General features: G+C 47.2%; 1 protein-coding gene across 1 annotated transcript in view; it reads right to left on the reverse strand.

Moving 5' to 3' along the window:
- Positions 1-5351: 5351 nt before the first annotated feature.
- Positions 5352-21570, reverse strand: part of LOC141157713 (uncharacterized) — a 43890-nt gene continuing 27671 nt past the window's right edge. Inside the window, exons 5-8 of the mRNA XM_073645259.1 lie at positions 7207-13371; positions 6962-7059; positions 6259-6334; positions 5352-6027 (exon numbers count right to left, since the gene is read on the reverse strand). Of these exons, the coding sequence (XP_073501360.1) occupies positions 6278-6334; positions 6962-7059; positions 7207-13371 (6320 nt within the window). The 3' untranslated portion in view covers positions 5352-6027; positions 6259-6277. The remainder of the gene's footprint in view (positions 6028-6258; positions 6335-6961; positions 7060-7206; positions 13372-21570) is intronic.

Below are 21570 nucleotides of genomic sequence, written 5' to 3' on the forward strand. Positions count from 1 at the left end.
AATCTCTCTCCCCATGATTCCAGCCCAAAACATTACTCCACCTCCTCCTTGTTGGCGCTGTAGCCGTGTTTGCATGGGGTGTCCATCAACCAGCCATCCTCCACTCCATCCATCTGGACCATCGAGCGCTGCACGGCACTCATCTGTGAACAAAACAGTTTTGAAATCAGTCTTCATGTAATGTTTGGCCCACTGGAGCCGTTTCTGCTTGTGTGAAGTGGATAGAGGAGGTCGACAGGATGGCGTATGCACAGCTGCAAACCTCTGAAGGACCCTGCATCTTGTTGTTCGGGGGACGTTGGAGGCACCAGCAGCTTCAAAAACTTGTCTGCTGCTATGACAAGGCTTTTTTGCCGCTGCTCTTTCAACCTGACGTAATTGCCTGTAGGAAAGAGTCCTCAATTTGCCCTTATCAGCACGCACACGTGTGTACTGTGAATCAGCTACATACTTCTTGATTGCCAAGACACTTCATCCTGATCATCGCACAATGTTGATTGTAGTCATGCCTTGACCTAAACACTCCACAATTTGTTGCTTCTCAGCAGCCGACACATCCTTTTTCTTTCCCATTTTGGCAGAAAATGTAGGCTGCTTAATAATGTGAGACAGCCTTCTTAAGTAGTCTTGCCTTTCATTGAACACACCTGCCAAACTAATTAGCACAGGTGTCTGCAATTGCTTACAGTGATATAAAGAGCCCTGACACACATCACCATCAATGAGTTTAACTGACAAACAAACAAATTCTTCCCTTATCACTCCTAAACACTTTTTGCATAATAATTTGGAACACAGTGTACATGTGCTTTTCCACAAAACACCAGTGGTTCACGTAGTGAATCTTACAGTTCTAACTTGCCAACCGTGGTCTGTATGGAGTTGTTCAATAAAGGGCCCAAAATTAAGATAACATAGATGGGAGAGGTCTCTATGAATAGGAATTCCTAAGTATTTGATACCCTGTGAGGGCCAGGCAAAGGGAAAGTTGGACTGGATGGAATCCTATATGGATTTGGGGAGGGAGACATCGAGGGCCTCAGACTTCGCTGCATTGATTTTAAAATTTGACCATGTAACAAAGTGATCTATTTCAGCCATAACAGCATGGATGGATATATGTGATTGAGTGATATATACTAGGACATCATCAGCAAATAGAGAGCACTTGTACTCGGTGCCTCCCACCTCAATCCACCTAATATTGGGGTTATGGCGAATTGATGAGAGCAGGTGCTCCGTCACTAGGATGTATAAGAGAGGGGACAGAGAACATCCCTGCCTTGTCCCATTGGTGATTGTGAAAGGTGATGAAAATGTTCTGACGCGCCCCCTGGGCCTTGGGACACCCGGAGCCGGACCCTTTTTGGTGGATGCTGGTGGTTGTAGTCTCCGTGGCAGCGACACGGTTCCGTGGCTCAGGGCGGTCAAACCAGTGGCAGAACTATTTATGTGGTTTTGATGTTTAAATGTCCGACTACGCCACCCGTGGATTGCAGTCAGAGTGAACCGCCGCTCCAGGGCAGACCGCTGAGGCTGGTGTTGTGGGTGCAGCAGAGCGTAGCATAACTCCCCACGGGAGGAGTATAGCCTCAGGGCAGTGTATGTGGAGGATGGGGGTGATGGTGCAGGGCAGCAGCAGTATCGACACGGAGTCAGTGATGCAGTCCAGGGCCTTTACTCACAGTTCTTATTATCCAGACCACGTCTGCAGGTAACGGCTGCCCACGTCGTACTGTGCTCACCAGGTGAGGGGCTCAGACAACTCCCAGATAACTTTGGAGCGCTTCACAGGACCCCCTTTGTGTGTCCTTTGTCTGGCCTTTCTTACCAACCCTTTTGTCCGGCTGCCTCGGGCCTCCTCTTGGTAAACTTGGCGCCAGTTTCCCTGACCCTATGTGGTGCCGTCCTAGCGGGTGTAGCGAGGGGCTGCGCCACATAAAATGTCACAACCTCCTGTTTCTAGCTGAGGGTTGTTTCCTGCCTCCACTAGTTTCGGGGACCGGTCTCCCCCTTTGGCCTGACCCCTCCACGCAGGTGGATTCGGGCGTGCGGTGGCGACTCGCCCGTCCGCACCCCTGGGATCCCTTCGTTCCTCGTTCCTGGAGCCTTCTCCGCTCTTCTTCCTTCCTTCTCCCTCTTCCAGGCCTGGGCCTCTGTTACTAGGCCCGCCTCCGGAGCAGAGCTCATGCAGAGCCCCTGCTCCCTGCCACTTCTGCTCAGACTTCTCTGCACTGAACTAAGATGGTGCCCACCTTTTATACTCCCTTCTCAATGCACCCAGGAACTGCTTCCTCCCTGCTCCTGCGCTACAGGGTTCCCCTTCCTCAGTGTTCCCTCCCCCTACTCCAGCCAGGGACAGGGACTGTCGTGCCCATCTCAGGGGCATATTGGTCGCCCTTCCCCACGGCAATGTGGTGTAATGCATGCAGGTGTCGGGTCCTGATCCACACTACATCCTTACCTGAGAGTGAGATATCACACCTCTGGGTGAGGTGCAATACCTCTGTAGCAACCGAGCCCTCAGGGTGCTACAGTTCCATTTATCTTCAGCCTAGGTGACGTATTGCGATACAGGGCCGTGGTTTTGGCTATAAAAGGGTCCCCTAGACCCCTACCCCAAGCTTTTTAAGAGAATCATATATGGCGTGCCAGGAGACTCTATGGAATGCTTTCTCAGCATCCAACGAGAGTATCTAATTACAAATTTTAACTGCATCTAGCCCAGGAAATACTTTGTGCCTAGTAGCAGTGTCTGCTAGTCAGCGGATTATCCCGGCTGTTAAGCAAGCTACACCACCTGTAGTTTGGACACTTAATTTTTTCAAACGAAATGCTTCGGGACCACGGGATACTCAGTGAAGAGCATCAGGAGGCACCCCAAGGCATAGGGGCTGGGACTGGCAGTAGGATGCCTTGCGGTGGACAGCCGAGCTCGATCCTTATAAAAGCTTTTTAACTGCAGCAGCTTTAGTGGACGCTACTGGAGCTGGAATTACGCGGCTGCTGGCATGAGACTTGCCCTCCAATAGTTCCTTGTAAATGGATTTAAAGTGTATTCATTCAAATTAGAGAGACAATTTAAATTAAAAAGCTTAGAGCTGCCTCCACCACAGGGGGGCTCGCTCGACCCACCAGCGGACAGGCACCAGTATTGGGAGAGGGGGGCTGGCCGTCAGGGTTCACCGCGGCTCTGGCACAAACCCGGCGACGCGGAGGTGGCACGGGCAGGAGCGGACTGAACGTGTCGGCTTCTCACTTTTTGGATTTTAGAAGGGCATGACATGCCTATATCTGTGTCTCCCCCTCCTTTTACTCCTCCACCTCTTTTCTTTTCGCATGACTATATGTACTTGTCACTTTTCCATGTGTTAGTTATGTCTTCTGAGCAGTTTGTCAGCTTTTGGACACCTTTGAAGGTGTTTTCTATGTGTTTCTATGTGTTTTTGTTTGCCTGCCATTGGTTTTAACGGTGTTCGAAGGTGTTCGACGAACAGTTCGACGAACAGTTCGGCGAACACACGGGTGTTCGACGAACCAAACTCGAACATTACGGGGGTGGCTCAACACTAGAACGGACCCAGCACCGAGTGAAGCGCAGGATTGGCGCTGAAGGACCTGTGTATGAAGTTCAACCCGAGGGGGCTGAAGGAGCCCCTACCAGAGTGGTTCATCGTAGTATGCTGCGACCCTCTCTGTCTAAAGATGATGAGAATGGAGAAGAATCACCTGATTCTAGAGAGGGTCCTGTCACAGTTGCCCCAAGCCATGATGTGGACGAAGAAGAGTTGTTGATTCTACCTCCGTGCTCCAGCACTCAATTACCTGCAGTCCCCAGGAACAACATTGGTTGAAGCCACCGGGCAGGCGGAGATTGGAAATCTGAATGACCCTGCACCACCCATCGGTCAGACTGAGTTACGTCAGTCAGAACGGACAACAACAGGAGTGCCTCCTCACCATTACGAACAAGATCAATTCATATGGTACCTTATCATCCAGGAAGTCCAAGAATGTGAGCGTTTGATGAAGGAACTCTCGCCCGTGGAATGGCGAGTTAAAGGAGAACGGGAGTGTAAGGGGGAAGACCTGGGTGTAAGTACTGTCAGAGCAAGGGATCCGGAACTGCCGGGGCCATGTTTCTGGTTGCAGGGGGAAGACAGGCTGCGAGCACAGGAGTCAGGTGACTGGGAAGCTGGGGGCGTGTCCAGAGTGAGAGCTGGGAGGTCAGGTGACCAAGAGACTGGTGACGTGGGTAGATAGAGGAAGAGACGGGGATGTTTCACGCGGGAAAGCGGAGCTGGGTCCTGCTCAGCAGAGCAGTGTGAGAGGGTCCAGGCTCCTGGCTCCAGGACTGGGAGCAAGAGCCGAGTGCAGTGGACCGGAGGAGTCAGGCCGACTAGAGAAGAGACGCAGGGTCGGTGAAGCCGGGCACGTGAGGTGCCGTGTTATGGACTAGGGGCCCAGCGGGTAAAACCGGAGACCACCCGCAGCCGCCAGAAGACGGAGCATTGTTTAGGCGGGGACGCCTGAAGTAATCAACACCGGCCTCAGCTGGCAACTGCCTTGTGGATGAAACGTGTCAGCTAAGTGTAAAAACTGTCGTTTACAACCGATTCCATTCTGCTATATCTAGTTAAACTGTTAACTGTCAGTTAAAGACTTTTTACCTGCTACTTTCCTTGTTTTCTCCCATATTTTCCCCTGATACTACCTGCGTGGAGATTTACCCTGTTATTATCAACTTCCCCTGTTTATTAACCCTGCATTGGCTGCTCTGTGTTTCTGTGTTGCTGCATCTAAAGTACCAGTGTTACACATTTTTCACTCACTCCTGGTTTTGGCTTAAAAATACTGATGAAAAATACTGACCACATACTGAATGTGTGAACATGGCCTTAGTCTGTAAAACAACCAACTTCACGAGCTGGTCAAAGAGGGAAAAGTCAATGGTTTCAAAAAGGCTTAGATTCTTTTTTTTTTAGAATAAAATCACATTTTTATTTCGCTTCTCTTCAATGGAGAAGCGAAATAAAAAAAAAAGTTGCATTGCATTGTATGTCCAGGTCAACATGAAATTTTTGTAAAAAGTCCTCTTTGAGCATCAAAGCCACCATTAATATGGAAATTAATGTGAGCTCATCTGATGCTCTGACAAGGTGGAACAAATCCAATTTCTAAGAAAATCATAGGTTAGTTAAATGTTATGATTTCTGCATGTGTGAATGTGTATATGCATCCAGTCCTTCAGATGGTAATCCAACATTTAATGCCAGATTATAAGAATTTATTGAGCTTCTAGTTTTGATTGTCAGATTTTTTTTTTATTATTACATATATTTATATATACAAATATCACGTTGCTAACAATAAATCCTTTAAAAAATAAACCATTCGATAAATAGACATATAAGATAAATAAATGAAGTGCTCATAGGGGTGCTTGGGGTTATTCATAATGTTCAGCAGACGGGCATGATGTTGTATGTAGAAATGAACCATTGTCCTGTTTGTTGTATGATGTATCCTATGTGTGTGATATCTGACCATCCATCGGTAAGGCCAAAATCATTGTAGACATTAGTGCAAATCCACAGACCTGCATTACATTTCTGATACCCCCTGTCCTCCTTGTCCAGTACCAGTGACCACAGCTATGTGCAGATTACATATGTGCAAAATGTGGTCTCCAATACTGTAAATGGCTGGAGGGAGATGGCAGAATCGTGATACAGGGGCTTACTAGGCGATTATAGAGTAGAGGACATACAATAGTGGTCTTCATTCAGTGTTTCTCCAGCTGTGCAACATCTCCTAGAATGGCCGATAGTCACAGACTGTATGGAGATTGCGTCTCTTTGCTGCTGTATTACTAATTTGCAGGTTTTAGATGTAGCAGGATCTCTGGATCAGAAGTCGTTCTTTTACTACTGTTGCAATGATCTTTCAGAAATATTGGACGTCTCTCATTGCACTTTGTCCCTTTTTTCTGGTTTATTGGATGATCAGTGAATTGGGCATCCACATCTGTGCAGGAAAAAAAATTACATCACTGAATAAGATGGATGCAAGACTGATACACCCGCCATTGTCTGTAGAATTCTGCATAAGCATAACTCCCAGCTGTCCTGTATTTTTGGGATATAGCTACACAATGTTTGTCAATGTGGATGAGGCTAGTGCAAAGTGCCCAACAATCCTTGATCCTGACACAGTCACGTAGGGCATGTGCAAAGAAGCCAACAGAAATTCTCTTACCGTTGGAAGTGTCAAAACTTTATCTCGGGATCCCAACATTAGGCAAGGTAAAGGACACAGTAGTGAATCTGGCAGCCTAAAAATCAAAAAAATGAGATGTATTACACTGGTATGGAAAAGAAAATCTGCAAAACAGCCAGGAACGATCTTTACAACCACTTTGGACCCTGTGCACTTTGCATTTCACATTAATCAGGGAACCCCAGTATTAAATGAAGAGGGCAGTACTAATGATAACTTCTATGTCTTTAGGACCATTGCTCATTGCCAACATTCAGAAGCTTCTTTCCTGATCTAGTCCTGCTCACACGGCTGATGGGCTCCGACAATGTATCAGTCTAGATAACAGCTATCAGTTTGGCCTAGGACAGGAGAAAGATTTATACTGCTGCTGTACTTACAGTAGCTTAGAGAATTGTTTAGACTGGATTCATTGTAACAGTTTTATCAGGTGTGTGAAATATTACATATACTTTCCCTAGACATGAAATACATTTTACAGAACAATTTTGCCATAATTAATTTTTTTTTTCATTCAGCAGGTCTGAGCTTTCCTAAAATGGAGAGAATTCTGAGAGGAACTCCCTTTTAGGAAATATGGACAGGGGTTTCTCATAATGAGTAAGGTATCAAATGCTCTCCTAACTAAGCAGGGGGTAATCATCATAATATTTATAGGAGCCCCAGTAATATGTCTACATACCACAATGAAGCACACAGGTACAATAACGATAACGACAATGACCAGAACAATTAGGGCAATTCCAAAAGCAGGGATAGAGGCTGCAGCAGCAGTAATTCCTGTGGAAAAACAAAATGGAGCAAAATTATGTACATAAATAATAAATGTATATTATCATTATATAATATGTTTTTTGTTAAGCCAAAATACCTAAAATCAATTTAAAAAATAGCAGTGATATGTATCTGTGTTACTGGCCTCTTTACCTTGTGGCTGATTTGATTGAGTTGGAGATAAGCTTTGCGTCGTTGCAGTTCTCGGCGTTGGTGTTGCAGGTCCTGGGGTTGTTGTTACTTGTCCTGTGGTTGTTGTTGCAGGTTCTGTGGTTGTTGATATAGGGCCTGGGGTTGTTGATATAGGTCCTGGGGTTGTTGTTGCGGGTCCTGGGGTTGTTGTTGCGGGTCCTGGTGTTGATGTTGAGGGTCCTGGAGTTGCTGTTGTAGGTCCTGAGGTTGTTGTTGCAGGTCCAGATGTTGTTGTTGCATATTTTGGGGTTGTTGTTGCAGGTCCTGTGGTAGTTGCAGGTCCTGTGGTTGTTGCAGGTCCTGTGGTTGTTGTTGCAGGTCCTGGGGTTGATGTTGCGGGTCCTGGCGTTGATGTTGCGGGTCCTGGGGTTGATGTTGCAGGTCCTGGGGTAGTTGTTATAGGTTCTGTGGTAGTTGTTATAGGTCCTGTGGTTGTTGTTGCTGGACCTGTAGTTGTTGCTGCGGGTCCCGTTGTTGTTGCAGGTCCTCTGGTTGTTTTTACTGGTCCAGTGGTTGTTGTTGCGGGTCCTGAGGTGGTGGTTGTAGGGCCTGGGGTTGATGCTGTAGGTCCTGTGGTTGTTGTAGGTTTTGGGGCTGTTGTAGGACCTGTGGTTGTTATAGGTTTTGGGGCTGTTGTAGGACCTGGGGTTGTTGTTTCAGGTCCTGTGGTTGTTGTAGGTTCTGGAGTTGTTGTTGTTGTTTGTCCTGGGATTGTTGTTGTTACAAGTATTGGCGTTATTGTAGTTACTGGGGTTGTTGGAAGCTCTATGGTTGTTGTTGCAGGTCCTGGGGTTGTTATATGTCCTGGGGTTGTTGTTGTTGCAGGTTCTGAGGTTGTTGTTGCAGGTCCAGGGGTTGTTGTTGCAGGTCCTGTGGTAGTTGTTATAGGTCCTGTGGTTGTTGTTGCTGGACCTGTAGTTGTTGTTGCGGGTCCCGTTGTTGTTGCAGGTCCTGTGGTTGTTGTTACTGGTCCAGTGGTTGTTGTTGCGGGTCCAGAGGTGGTGGTTGTAGGGCCTGGGGTTGATGTTGTAGGTCCTGTGGTTGTTGTAGGTTTTGGGGCTGTTGTAGGACCTGTGGTTGTTATAGGTTTTGGGGCTGTTGTAGGACCTGGGGTTGTTGTTGCAGGTCCTGTGGTTGTTGTAGGTTCTGGAGTTGTTGTTGGAAGCACTGTGGTTGTTGTTGTGGGTCCTGGGATTGTTGTTCTTACAAGTATTGGGGTTATTGTAGTTACTGGGGTTGTTGGAAGCTCTGTGGTTGTTGTTGCAGGTCCTGGGATTGTTATATGTCCTGGGATTGTTGGTGTTGCAGGTCCTGAGGTTGTTGTTGCAGGTCCTGGGGTTGTCGTTGCAGGTCCTGTGGTTGTTGTTGTTGCTGGTCCTGGGGTTGTTGCGGGTCCCGGGGTTAATGTTGCGGGTCCTGGGGTTGATGTTGCGGGTCCTGGGGTTGTTGTTGCAGGTCCTGTGGTTGATGTTGCGGGTCCTGGGGTTGATGTTGCGGGTCCTGGGATAGTTGTTATAGGTCCTGTGGTAGTTGATATAGGTCCTGGGGTTGTTGATATAGGTACTGACGTTGATGATATAGGTCCTGGGGTTGTTGTTGCAGGTCCTGGGGTTGATGTTGCGGGTCCTGGGGTAGTTGTTATAGGTCCTGTGGTAGTTGATATAGGTCCTGGGGTTGTTGATATAGGTACTGGGGTTGTTGATATAGGTCCTGGGGTTGTTGTTGCGGGTCCTGGGGTTGTTGTTGCAGGTCCTGGGGTTGTTGCGGGTCCTGGGGTTGTTGATGCGGGTCCTGGGGTTGTTGTTGTGGGTCCTGAAGTTGCTGTTGTAGGTCCTGAGGTTGTTGTTGCAGGTCCTGACGTTGTTGTTGCATGCTTTGGGGTTGCTGTTGCAGGTACTGTGGTAGTTGTAGGTCCTGTGGTAGTTGCAGGTCCTGTGGTTGTTGTTGCTGGTCCTGGGGTTGATGTTGCGGGTCCTGGGGTTGATGTTGCGGGTCCTGGGGTTGATGTTGCGGGTCCTGGGGTTGATGTTGCGGGTCCTGGGGTAGTTGTTATAGGTCCTGTGGTTGTTGTTGCTGGACCTGTGGTTGTTGTTGCGGGTCCCGTTGTTGTTGCACGTCCTGTGGTTGTTGTTACTGGTCCAGTGGTTGTTGTTGCGAGTCCTGAGGTGGTGGTTGTAGGGCCTGGGGTTGATGTTGTAGGTCCTTTGGTTGTTGTAGGTTTTGGGGCTGTTGTAGGACCTGTGGTTGTTATAGGTTTTGGGGCTGTTGTAGGACCTGGGGTTGTTTTTGCAGGTCCTGTGGCTGTTGTAGGTTCTGGAGTTGTTGCTGGAAGCACCATGGTTGTTGTTGCGGTTCCTGGTGTTGTTGTGGGTGCTGGGATTGTTGTTGTTACAAGTATTTGGGTTATTGTAGTTACTGGGGTTGTTGGAAGCTCTGTGGTTGTTGTTACAGGCCCTGGGGTTGTTGTAGGTCCTGGGATTGTTGTTGTTGCAGGTTCTGAGGTTGTTGTTGCAGGTCCTGGGGTTGTTGTTGTGGGTCCTGAAGTTGCTGTTGTAGGTCCTGATGTTGTTGCTGCAGGTTCTGACGTTGTTGTTGCATGCTTTGGGGTTGTTGTTGCAGGTACTGTGGTAGTTGTAGGTCCTGTGGTTGTTGCAGGTCCTGGGGTTGTTGTTGCTGGTCCTGGGGTTGTTGTGGGTCCTCGGGTTGATGTTGCGGATCCTGGGGTTGATGTTGCGAGTCCTGGGGTTGATGTTCCGAGTCCTGGGGTAGTTGTTATAGGTCCTATGGTAGTTGTTATAGGTCCTGTGGTTGTTGTTGCTGGACCTGTGGTTGTTGTTGCGGGTCCCGTTGTTGTTGCAGGTCCTGTGGTTGTTGTTACTGGTCCAGTAGTTGTTGTTGTGGGTCCTGAGGTGGTGGTTGTAGGGCCTGGGGTTGATGTTGTAGGTCCTGTGGTTGTGGTAGGTTTTGAGGCTGTTGTAGCACCTGTGGTTGTTATAGATTTTGGGGCTGTTGTAGTACCTGGGGTTGTTGTTGCAGGTCCTGTGGTTGTTGTAGGTTCTGTAGTTGTTGTTGGAAGCACTGTGGTTGTTGTTGTGGTTCCTGGGGTTGTTGTTGTGGGTCCTGGGGTTGATGTTGCAGGTCCTGTGGTTGTTACTACTGGTCCAGTGGTTGTTGTTGCAGGTCCTGAGGTGGTGGTTGTAGGGCCTGGGGTTGATGTTGTAGGTCCTGTGGTTGTTGTAGGTTTTGGGGCGGTTGTAGGACCTGTGGTTGTTATAGGTTTTGGGGCTGTTGTAGGACCTGGGGTTGTTGTTGCAGGTCCTGTGGTTGTTGTAGGTTCTGGAGTTGTTGTTGGAAGCACTGTGGTTGTTGTTGCGGTTCCTGGGGTTGTTGTTGTGGGTCCTGGGATTGTTGTTGTTATAAGTATTTGGGTTATTGTAGTTACTGGGGTTGTTGGAAGCTCTGTGGTTGTTGTTGCAGGTTCTGGGGTTGTTGTAGGTCCTGGGATTGTTGTTGTTGCAGGTCCTGAGGTTGTTGTTGCAGGTCCTGTGGTTGTTGTTGCTGGTCCAGGGGTTGTTGTTGCTGGTCCTGGGGTTGTTGTGGGTCCTGGGGTTGATGTTGCGGGTCCTGGGGTTGATGTTCCGAGTCCTGGGGTAGTTGTTATAGGTCCTATGGTACTTGTTATAGGTCCTGTGGTTGTTGTTGCTGGACCTGTGGTTGTTGTTGCGGGTCCCGTTGTTGTTGCAGGTCCTGTGGTTGTTGTTACTGGTCCAGTAGTTGTTGTTGTGGGTCCTGAGGTGGTGGTTGTAGGGCCTGGGGTTGATGTTGTAGGTCCTGTGGTTGTGGTAGGTTTTGGGGCTGTTGTAGCACCTGTGGTTGTTATAGGTTTTGGGGCTGTTGTAGTACCTGGGATTGTTGTTGTTACAAGTATTTGGGTTATTGTAGTTACTGGGGTTGTTGGAACCTCTGTGGTTGTTGTTGCAGGTTCTGGGGTTGTTGTAGGTCCTGGGATTGTTGTTGTTGCAGGTCCTGAGGTTGTTGTTGCAGGTCCTGTGGTTGTTGTTGCTGGCCCTGGGGTTGTTGTTGCTGGTCCTGGGGTTGTTGTGGGTCCCGGGGTTGATGTTGCAGGTCCTGGGGTTGATGTTCTGAGTCCTGGGGTAGTTGTTATAGGTCCTATGTTAGTTGTTATAGGTCCTGTGGTTGTTGTTGCTGGACCTGTGGTTGTTGTTGCGGGTCCCGTTGTTGTTGCAGGTCCTGTGGTTGTTGTTACGGGTCCAGTAGTTGTTGTTGTGGGTCCTGAGGTGGTGGTTGTAGGGCCTGGGGTTGATGTTGTAGGTCCTGTGGTTGTGGTAGGTTTTGGGGCGGTTGTAGCACCTGTGGTTGTTATAGGTTTTGGGGCTGTTGTAGTACCTGGGGTTGTTGTTGCAGGTCCTGTGGTTGTTGTAGCTTCTGTAGTTGTTGTTGGAAGCACTGTGGTTGTTGTTGTGGTTCTTGGGGTTGTTGTTGTGGGTCCTGGGGTTGATGTTGCAGGTTCTGTGGTTGTTGCTACCGGTCCAGTGGTTGTTGTTGCGGGTCCTGAGGTGGTAGTTGTAGGGCCTGGGGTTGATGTTGTAGGTCCTGTGGTTGTTGTAGGTTTTGGGGCTGTTGTAGGACCTGTGGTTGTTATAGGTTTTGGGGCTGTTGTAGGATCTGGGGTTGTTGTTGCAGGTCCTGTGGTTGTTGTAGGTTCTGGAGTTGTTTTTGGAAGCACTGTGGTTGTTGTTGCGGTTCCTGGGGTTGTTGTTGTGGGTCCTAGGATTGTTGTTGTTACAAGTATTTGGGTTATTGTAGTTACTGGGGTTGTTGGAACCTCTGTGGTTGTTGTTGCAGGTTCTGGGGTTGTTGTAGGTCCTGGGATTGTTGTTGTTGCAGGTCCTGAGGTTCTTGTTGCAGGTCCTGAGGTTGTTGTTGCTGGTCCTGGGGTTGTTGTTGCTGGTCCTGGGGTTGTTGTGGGTCCTGGGGTTGATGTTCCGGGTCCTGGGGTTGATGTTGCGAGTCCTGGGGTAGTTGTTATAGGTCCTATGGTAGTTGTTATAGGTTCTCTGGTTGTTGTTGCTGGACCTGTGGTTGTTGTTGCGGGTCCCGTTGTTGTTGCAGGTCCTGTGGTTGTTGTTACTGGTCCAGTAGTTGTTGTTGCGGGTTCTGAGGTGGTGGTTGTAGGGCCTGGGGTTGATGTTGTTGGTCCTGTGGTTGTGGTAGGGTTTGGGGCTGTTGTAGCACCTGTGGTTGTTATAGGTTTTGGGGCTGTTGTAGTACCTGGGGTTGTTGTTGCAGGTCCTGTGGTTGTTGTAGGTTCTGGAGTTGTTGTTGGAAGCACTGTGGTTGTTGTTGTGGTTCCTGGGGTTGTTGTTGTGGGTCCTGGGGTTGATGTTGCGGGTCCTGGGGTTGATGTTGCGGGTCCTGGGGTTGATGTTGCAGGTCCAGGGATTGTGGTAGTTGGAGGTTCAGTACTGGTGGGAGCCTGTGTGGTAGTTGGAGGCTCAGTGCTGGTGGGAGCCTGTGTAGTAGTTGAAGGTTCAATGCTGGTGGGAGGCTGTGGGGTAGTTGAAGGCTCAGTGTTGGTGGGAGACATTGTGGTAGTCAGAGGCACAGTGCTGGTGAGAGGCTGCATGGTAGTCGGAGACACTGTGCTGGTGGGAGGCTGTGTGGTAGTCGGAGGTTCAGTGCTGGTGGTAGGTTGTATGGTAGTTGGAGACTCAGTGTTGGTAGGATGCTGTGTGGTAGTTGGAGGCTCAGTGCTGGTGGGAGCCTGTGTGGTAGTTGGAGGTTCAATGCTGGTGAGAGGCTGTGGGGTAGTTGAAGGCTCAGTGTTGGTGGGAGACATTGTGGTAGTCAGAAGCACAGTGCTGGTGAGAGGCTGCATGGTAGTCGGAGACACTGTGCTGGTGGGAGGCTGTGTGGTTGTCGGAGGTTCAGTGCTGGTGGTAGGTTGTATGGTAGTTGGAGACTCAGTGTTGGTAGGACGCTGTGTGGTAGTTGGAGGCTCAGTGCTGGTGGGAGGCTGTGTGGTAGTTGGAGGCTGTGCGGTAGTTGTTGCTGGTCTTGTGGTAGTTTGTTCTGTGTTCGGTTCCATAGTGGGTACTGTTGCTTCTGCATAAATAGAAAAATTGACATTTACAAACTGTTCTGCTCCTTTTCTTATTTGTGGATCTCACTATAAAATCTTCATGAATCTCATCCTGGATTATAGAAAGAATTAGCACATATGATTCCTAGATTTACTCACCAATTACTGACATGTTCATAATTTATTTCATTGCTGGAGCTATGAGAAGACTTTGTATTGCCTTAGGTTATTTTCCCATTGTTGTTAACTTTTTTGTCTTTCTGATGATTTAGGATAAAAGCCAAGCCAGAATCTCAATTTGCAGACAATATTTCAGATATTGCCCCTCATCAGTGCAATTTGCTTCTTCTAATAGATGGCACTACAGTTTAAGTCTTCTTCCTCTCGAAAGAGGTTATTTGTATATTTTATTCCCAAAGGAGGGTACAAGTTTCCTCACTCTGATATTCTAGGCCTGGCTTGTCACACTCCACAAGAAGAAACATTACCCCTTAGATCTGTCACGCAAGGAGTGGGAAAGACTTAGCGCAACACAAAGGGAAGAGGGAAAGGGAGCCCGACTCCAGGGAAAGGGGAGAGCGGAGACCTCCTAGGTAGACCTAATATCACCCTGTCTCCAGTAACGTCCCTATATTGGTTCTTCACCAATTGCCGCACGCGTACCTCGCCCTGTCTTTCCTTGGTGTTTGGCCCTGGCTAGGGAAGGGAGGGGATGAGCACTAGTCGATACCCACTGACCACTACAGACAACAGGGGGGAACAAACAAGGGAAAATCGCCTAGCTTTAGACGACGCCAGACAAATGTGCACACGTCCTCTAGCACCAGAGAGAAAGAAGTACTGCTCTTGCTAAAGCCTTCACAAGGGAACATGTGAATATTGCCAGTACCTCCCTCTGACACACAGCAGGTATTTGTACATCCAGGCCAGGGTGTTAATTAGCCAGAGTAAGGTAGCCGCTAGGTCCTAGAGAGACAGTTTCAAGAAGGTGTCTGTCATGCCACACGAAGAGATCTCTTGCAACCAGCTGCAGGACAACTGTCTGTCAGTTCTGACACACTCGTGACAAGATCCCAGTGTTAAGCCTCTCTCCCAGCCAAATCAGATGTCATACTTTGCACTGACAAGGTGGAATACGCCAAAACACTGTGTCTGCAAATTGAGATTCTGGTTTTTCTTTTATCCTAAGTTATATGGCAAGGCTCGTTAAAGGGTTGGTATTGACTTTTGCTACTTCCAATAGGTGGCACTCGAGTTTAATTACTCTTCCTCTCTGAGGATTAATTTGCATATTTTTCTTATATTTTTTACTTCTTTTCACTGCTTCCGGCTTCGAAAAGCGGCTTGAAGAAGTGTCCTGACCCTTCTTAAGGAGGTTTCCGTTTGGAAGCTGCCACTATTTAATATATAAAATAAAAGAAAAAGACATCCAGAAAGACATTGGACAAGACGCTCAGAAAAAACACAGTCAGCCTGGTCCTGAGGAGACTTTTGCTATGTGAATGCTGCTGTTGTCGTCAACATTTAATTAGTTAAACATCAGCAAACAGAGATAGCTGCTGCTGCTGCTGTTACAGGTGAATGCTGGCAATGTAACACAGCCGGCATCTGCCCAATATGGAGCAAACTCCACTCCTGAGTCTGCTCCATACAGTGGGGAAAAAGTATTTAGTCAGCCATCAATTATGCAAGTTCTCCCACTTAAAAAGATGAGAGAGGCCTGTATTTGACATCATAGGTAGACCTCAACTATGAGAGACAAAATGAGAAAAGCCTGCAAAATCAAACAAACAGTCCTTCTGAGGACTAATATCCATCCCAGATATCAGGCAGGCAGGCAGGCTGCATAGGAGACGCAGTGGTTATACCAACAAACACTGCATTACAGTCCAGTGTGCTGCTGCTGCTCAAATTGCTAGACTTAGCCCCAGGTCTCAGGGGTCAGGAAAAATCCTTTTTTTTCATCTAAATTCTCTTCTTTTTTTTTCCCTCAGTCAGACTGTACAAATACCCGTCTTATTAACCTTTTGGTATTCCCCCCCGCCCTCCCCCCAAAAAAAATTGAGTGTGTCTGTGAGTGTTCAGACACAAATATATCTGTTTAAAAGAGTCTGGTTTCGGCCAGATAACTAGAACTATGGTTTTGCAGTTCCACGGTTCAAATCTCTGTATTATCCACTTTTTTGCCTTTCTTCCATAAAAAAAAACAGTTTGAGTGTCTCGGGGACTGTTCAGACACAAATATATCTATTTAAAAAAGTCTGGTATACGCCAGAAAATTAGAACTGTGGTTTTCCTCTTCCACGGTTCAAATCTGGGTGTTATCCACCTTTTTGCCTTTTTTCCATAAAAAAAAACAGTTTGAGTGTCTCGGGGACTGTTCAGACACAAATATATCTATTTTAAAAAGTCTTGTATATGCCAGAAAATTAGAACTGTGGTTTTCCTCTTCCACGGTTCAAATCTGGGTGTAATCCACCTTTCTGCCTTTTTTACATAAAAAAAAAAAGTTTGAGTGTCTCGTTGACTGTTCAGACACAAATATATCTGTTTAAAAGATTCTGGTGTAGGCCAGAGAAATAGAACTGTGGTTTTCCTCTTCCATGGTTCTAATCTCCTTTTTATTACACTTTTGCCATTGATAGTGCGAGTGTAAGCTATTTTACTTCATTTACAATGGGCAAGGCGCATGGCAAGGGACGTGGAACTAGACGTTCTGGTGCGTGCAGAGGACGGGGCTGTGGCCAAGGAGAAAATGTGCCACAACCAACAGTCACAGCTTCTCACTTCCAGTTCTTGACCGAATTACTAGGGAAGCACACAACAACACCACTAATGCCAACTGATCAGTGTGAACAGGTTATAAATTGGATAGCAGATAATACTTCTAGTCACCTGGGCACCACCACCTCCGGTCTGTCTTCCACATGGTCAAGTCTTAGTAGCCATGAGTCTCGACCGCATACTCCTCCTCACCCTGATGCTCCTTCCTCCCACCATGCCTTGTGTCGTCAGACAGCAACTGATCCCACAGTTGAACACTATGAAGAGCAGTTCACTTGTCCATTTCCATATTTGGGCCCCTCGCCTGCTCCGCTTGAAGTGGTGGAAGAGGAGATCCCATGTAGCGATGGCCAAATAATTGAACAGCCATAGCCACAGGAAGGCGACGCTGGCAATTTGTCACAAGAGGTGGACGATGACGAGACACAATTGCCACGAATTGAGGAGGAGGACCGTGGTGCGGAAGTGGAAGAGGAGGAGGTGGTGGATGATCTAGTAACTGACCCAACGTGGCAGGAGGACATGCAAAGCGAGGCCAGCAGCACACAGGGGGAGGGAGGCAGAGTACCCCAACAGGCAGGAAGAAGCAGTGTGGTGGCCGCAGACAAAAGGCGGGCAACTGTTCCCTGTAACATCAACACGAGGGACGTTGCCAGTAGTGTTGAGCGAGCACTAAAATGCTCGAGTGCTCGAAGCTCGGGCCGAGCTCACCGTGATACTCGAGTGCTCGACCCGAGCAACGAGCTCAATGTTAGTCTATGGTAAACCCGAGCATTTTTGCAGCGGCACCCCCGGCAGTCTGTAGAAAGCCTAAAAAGTGCCCAAAACGATAGTGACTGTGCTCAAATGACATGGGGACAGCATGGGTATCACCCCAGGAAGCATTTCTGACCCCCAGGTCACTGCTGTCAACAACGTGGTCAGAGGTATTAAGCCACATTTACGGGCTCACAAAAAAATGTTCAAAAACGAAACTGAAACTGTTTTCCTGTGAAATATGTTAAGGAGCATCCTTTCCAGGGTAAAGACTTGTGTATAAGGTAAAATAAGTATCCAAAAACAAAAATACTCCTCCACACCTTGGGCTATGTTCACAAGTAGCACTTTTGTATTGCTTTCAACCGTGACAAATGCAATAGGACTGTTTGTTTGATTTTGCAGGCTTTAGAGACCCTACACTACCTATTTCGCAGTATAAATCTCTCCCTAGCTCATTAGCACTCTCCCTACACTGTCTGATCCAGAGCGACTGTGTCCAAGATGGCGGCGCGAGGTTTTAAATACTCGAGGTGACGCTGTGCGGCTAGCCAATCACTGTAATGCCCACAACCAACATGGCTGTGGCATTACAGTGACTGGCTAGCAATCCCTGCATGTTCATTGGCTCTGTAAAGAGCGCCAAACACGCAGGGCGGAGACCCGAGCTCCCACCCGAGTAACCCAAAAATGCTCGGTGCTCTCCGAACATCCCGAGTAGTGAGATGCTCAGGCGAGTACCGAGCAGTGACGAGCATCCTCGCTCAACACTAATAGAAACATGTCAGTCACATATATAATAAGTACAGTGACAATGTTGGTTACTGTACTTGTCATTTAGTGTTAATGTAAAGGATTTAAAAAAAAAAAATTGGCGTGGGGTTCTCCATAATTTTAGTCTCTAGCGGAGGTTAAGCAGACGGCTAGGGCAGATGTTTGAAGCCTGGGAAGGGGGTAATATCCACAGAGCTTCCCAGGCTACTAATATCAGTCCCCATCTGAATACCTAGCCTTTACTAACTATTAAAATGGGGGACCCCAAAAAAATGACATGGGGTCCCCTTTATTTTAATAGCTAGCAAAGGCTAGGCAGACAGCTGGGGGCTGATATTAATAGCCCAGGAAGGGTGCCATGAATATTGGCCCCCTCCCAGGCTAGAAACACCAGCCGTCAGCCGCCCCAGAAATGGCACATCCATAGGATGCACCAATTCTGGCACTTAGCCTCGCTCTTCCCACTGCCCTGTAGCGGTGGCAGTGGGGTAATAGGGTTGGGGTTGATGTCAGCTTATAGTGCCAGCTGACATCAAGCCCAGGTTAGTAATGGAGAGGCGTCAATAAGACACAACCATTACTAACCCCATAGTGAAAGTTAAAAAAAAACACAAACACCCAGAATCAAGCATGCCTGCGCTCCTCAGTGTCTCTGAAGGATGGCACGCTGGATGGCATGTCGCTCCAGATCAGACAGTGTAGGGAGAGTGGTGCTGAGATAGGGAGAGATTTATACTGCGAAATAGGTAGTGTAGGGTCTCTAAAGCCTGCAAAATCAAACAAACAGTCCTTCTGAAGACTAATATCCATCCCAGATAGACAAGGACTTGCACGGGGATAGTTGCAAGTCTGCATCTTCTGATGCGGCAAGGATCACTTCTGATGGGCACACTTTTAGGCAGTGACCTGGGTGTCAGAGATGTTTCCAGGGGTCTTCCCCATGCTGTTCCCATGTCTTTTCAGCACTGTATGCATGTGTCACACAGCACATGGCCAGATAAGGTTGTAAAATGTTAAAATGACATTTCCCGGTGAATGCATTTGTCATGGTTGAATGCAATACAAAAACGCATAAAAAATGTTACTTGTGAACATAGCCCAAGATGTGGAGGAGTATTTATTTTTTTTGTTATTTATTTTACCTTATACACAAGTCTTTACCCTGGAAAGGAACTTCCTTAACATATTTCACAGGAAAGCAGTTTCAGTTTCGTTTTTGAACGTTTTATTGTGAGTCCTTAAAAGTGGCTTAATACCTCTGACCACGTTGTTGACAGCAGTGACCTGGGGGTCAGAAATGCTTCCTGGGGCGATCCCCATGCTGTCCCCATGTCATTTGAACACTGTCACTATCGTTTTTGGCACTTTTTAGGCTTTCTACAGACTGCCGGGGGTGCTGCCGCAATAATGCTCGGGTCTCCCATAGACTAACATTGGGCTCGTTGCTCGGGTCGAGCACCCAAATATCACGGTGAGCTCGGCCCGAGCTTCGAGCACCTGAGCATTTTAGAGCTCGCTCAACACTAGTGATGATGAATGCAAGCTGCAGTAACAAGGAGAGGTGAGTACTCAGAGTATGTCTGGATTGTCAATTGTTTGTGGACAAGTCTATTTTTATTGAAGTAAAGAAATCAAGAATCAATCCGTAATAGCGGTAAATGCTTCTGGTACGTCGCCTTTTTATGGCAAGATATCAGTCCATTCTAAACTTAATTAGCTGTTATGCGCGGAGGCATGCGCGGAGGCATGAACTACATTCTTGTATTAGAAAAGACTAGACCGGAAATACAATTGAGGCCAAAAAGGCCACAGACACAGAAGGAAGGTGGGGAAAAATAAGTAAATGTGACCAGTGTCTGCATAAAACTGTCAATCGAAACTCAACTTCCAAGTAGTTCTAAATTAAAGCGTGTCATACTTCATAACCTCCTCCAGAAACAAGCAGTATAAAGCCGGGTTCATATCAGTGTATGGAAAATACAGTTTCCTATCTGAATAACTGTAATGTGTCCTTTAAAAATGCATGAAATACAGATGGCAACCCATATGTGATCTGTTTTATACCCATTGACTTATAACGACTGAGCCTCATCCAGAGTACGGATCAAAGTAGAGCATGCTGGGATCTTTTACATGTAGAACGTCAGTCCATCTGTAAAAATGTGCCTGTGAGCAAGTACATTGACGTACAGTGTTTTGATGCGTTTCCGCTGTGGAAACGCAGTAAAAGCACACATATACTTTTTCGCTGCAGATTTTCTGCATGTAATGTATGTCTATAGGGGAAAACAGTGTACTCACAAGAGAAATTGCTATTCTTCAGATTTTAAAAGCGTATCGCAGGTCAGTTAACGCAGTATTAACCCCTTCATGACTGGAGCATTTTCCGTTTTTGCGTTTTCGTTTTTTGCTCCCCTTCTTCCCAGAGCCATAGCTTTTTTATTTTTGGTCAAAATGGCTTATTTTTTGCAGGACGAGTTGTACTTGTAAACGCCATCACTGATTTTACCATATCGTGTACTGAAAAATGGGAAAAAAGTTCCAAGTGAGGTGAAATTGTGAAAAAAATGCAATTCCACAGTTTTTTTTTACCACGTTAACTGAATGCTAAAACTGACCTGCCATTATTATTCTCTAGGTTATTCCAAGTTCATAGACACCAAACATGTATAGGTTCTTTTTTATTTAAGTCATGAAAAAAAAAATCCAAAGTTTGTTAAAAAAAATGGCGCCATTTTCAGAGACCCAAAGCGTCTCCATTTTTCGGGATCTTGGGCCGGGTGAGGGCTTACTTTTTGCATGCTGGGCTAATGTTTTTAACCATTTTGGGGTAGATCCGATGTTTTGATCGCCCGTTATTGCATTTTATGGCGACCAAAAAAACGTAATTCTGGCATTTGGAATTTTTTCTCGTTACGCCATTTACCGATCGGATTAATTCTTTTTTTATATTGATAGATCGAGTGATTTTGAACGCAGCGATACCAAATATGTGTATGTGGGGTTTATTTTTTATTATTTTATTTTGAATGAAGCAAAAGGGGTTGATTTAAACTTTTATATTTTTTTAATTTTTTTAATATTTCTAAAAACTTTTTTTACACTTGTTGCTTGCTTCTATAGTCTCTATAGGAGACTAGAAGCAGCAACTGTCTGATCGCCTCTGCTACATAGAGGCGATGAGCAGATCACCTCTATGTAGCAGAAATGCTCCTGTGCTATGAGCGCCGACCACTAGGTAGCGCTCATAGCAATCTTTACATGACAACCAGTGGGGTCTGCTGCAAACCCCGGGTTGTCATGCCCATGCATCGGTGACCGGCTATCACATGACGGGGTCACCGATGGGCAGGGTAAGTGACGCGCTTCCGGCGCGGCGTTGTTAAATGCCTCTGTCAGAGATTGACAGCGGCATTTAACTAGTTAACAGCTGCGGGTGGATCGCTGTATAAATCAGCTGACATGTGCCTAGTTCAGTGAGGGCTCAGTGCCGGAGCCCGCGCTGAACAGGGGGTGCCGACATGATGCGTACTATTACATAGCACGTCGGAAAGGGGTTAATGTTACATGCACGCCGCCTAAGTTCAGATAGGGGCGAGACCGGTTACATGAATTCGTTGGAATCCTGGGGGAACAGTTACTCAGGGCGACCATAGGCTGCAGCTTCTCTCAGGCACACATAGATTCAGTTGCTGACCAGACACCTATGACAAGAGTCTTCATAAACGGTAGAACAGTAACATTTAACCCCTTAATGACACATGACGTATTAGTATGTCCTGTGTCATCACACCCAGTTCAGTGAGGGCTCCGGCGGTGAGCTCGCACTGAACCGGGCACATGAAAGCAGATTATTACAGCTGACATGTGACGGCAACAGCCGCGGATGGAATCCGATCCACCCGCGG

This window comes from Phyllobates terribilis, unplaced genomic scaffold (genome assembly GCF_046119375.1).
Source record: "Phyllobates terribilis strain yellow unplaced genomic scaffold, ASM4611937v1 Scaffold_8__6_contigs__length_399053987, whole genome shotgun sequence".
NCBI classification, from domain to species: Eukaryota; Metazoa; Chordata; class Amphibia; order Anura; family Dendrobatidae; genus Phyllobates; species Phyllobates terribilis.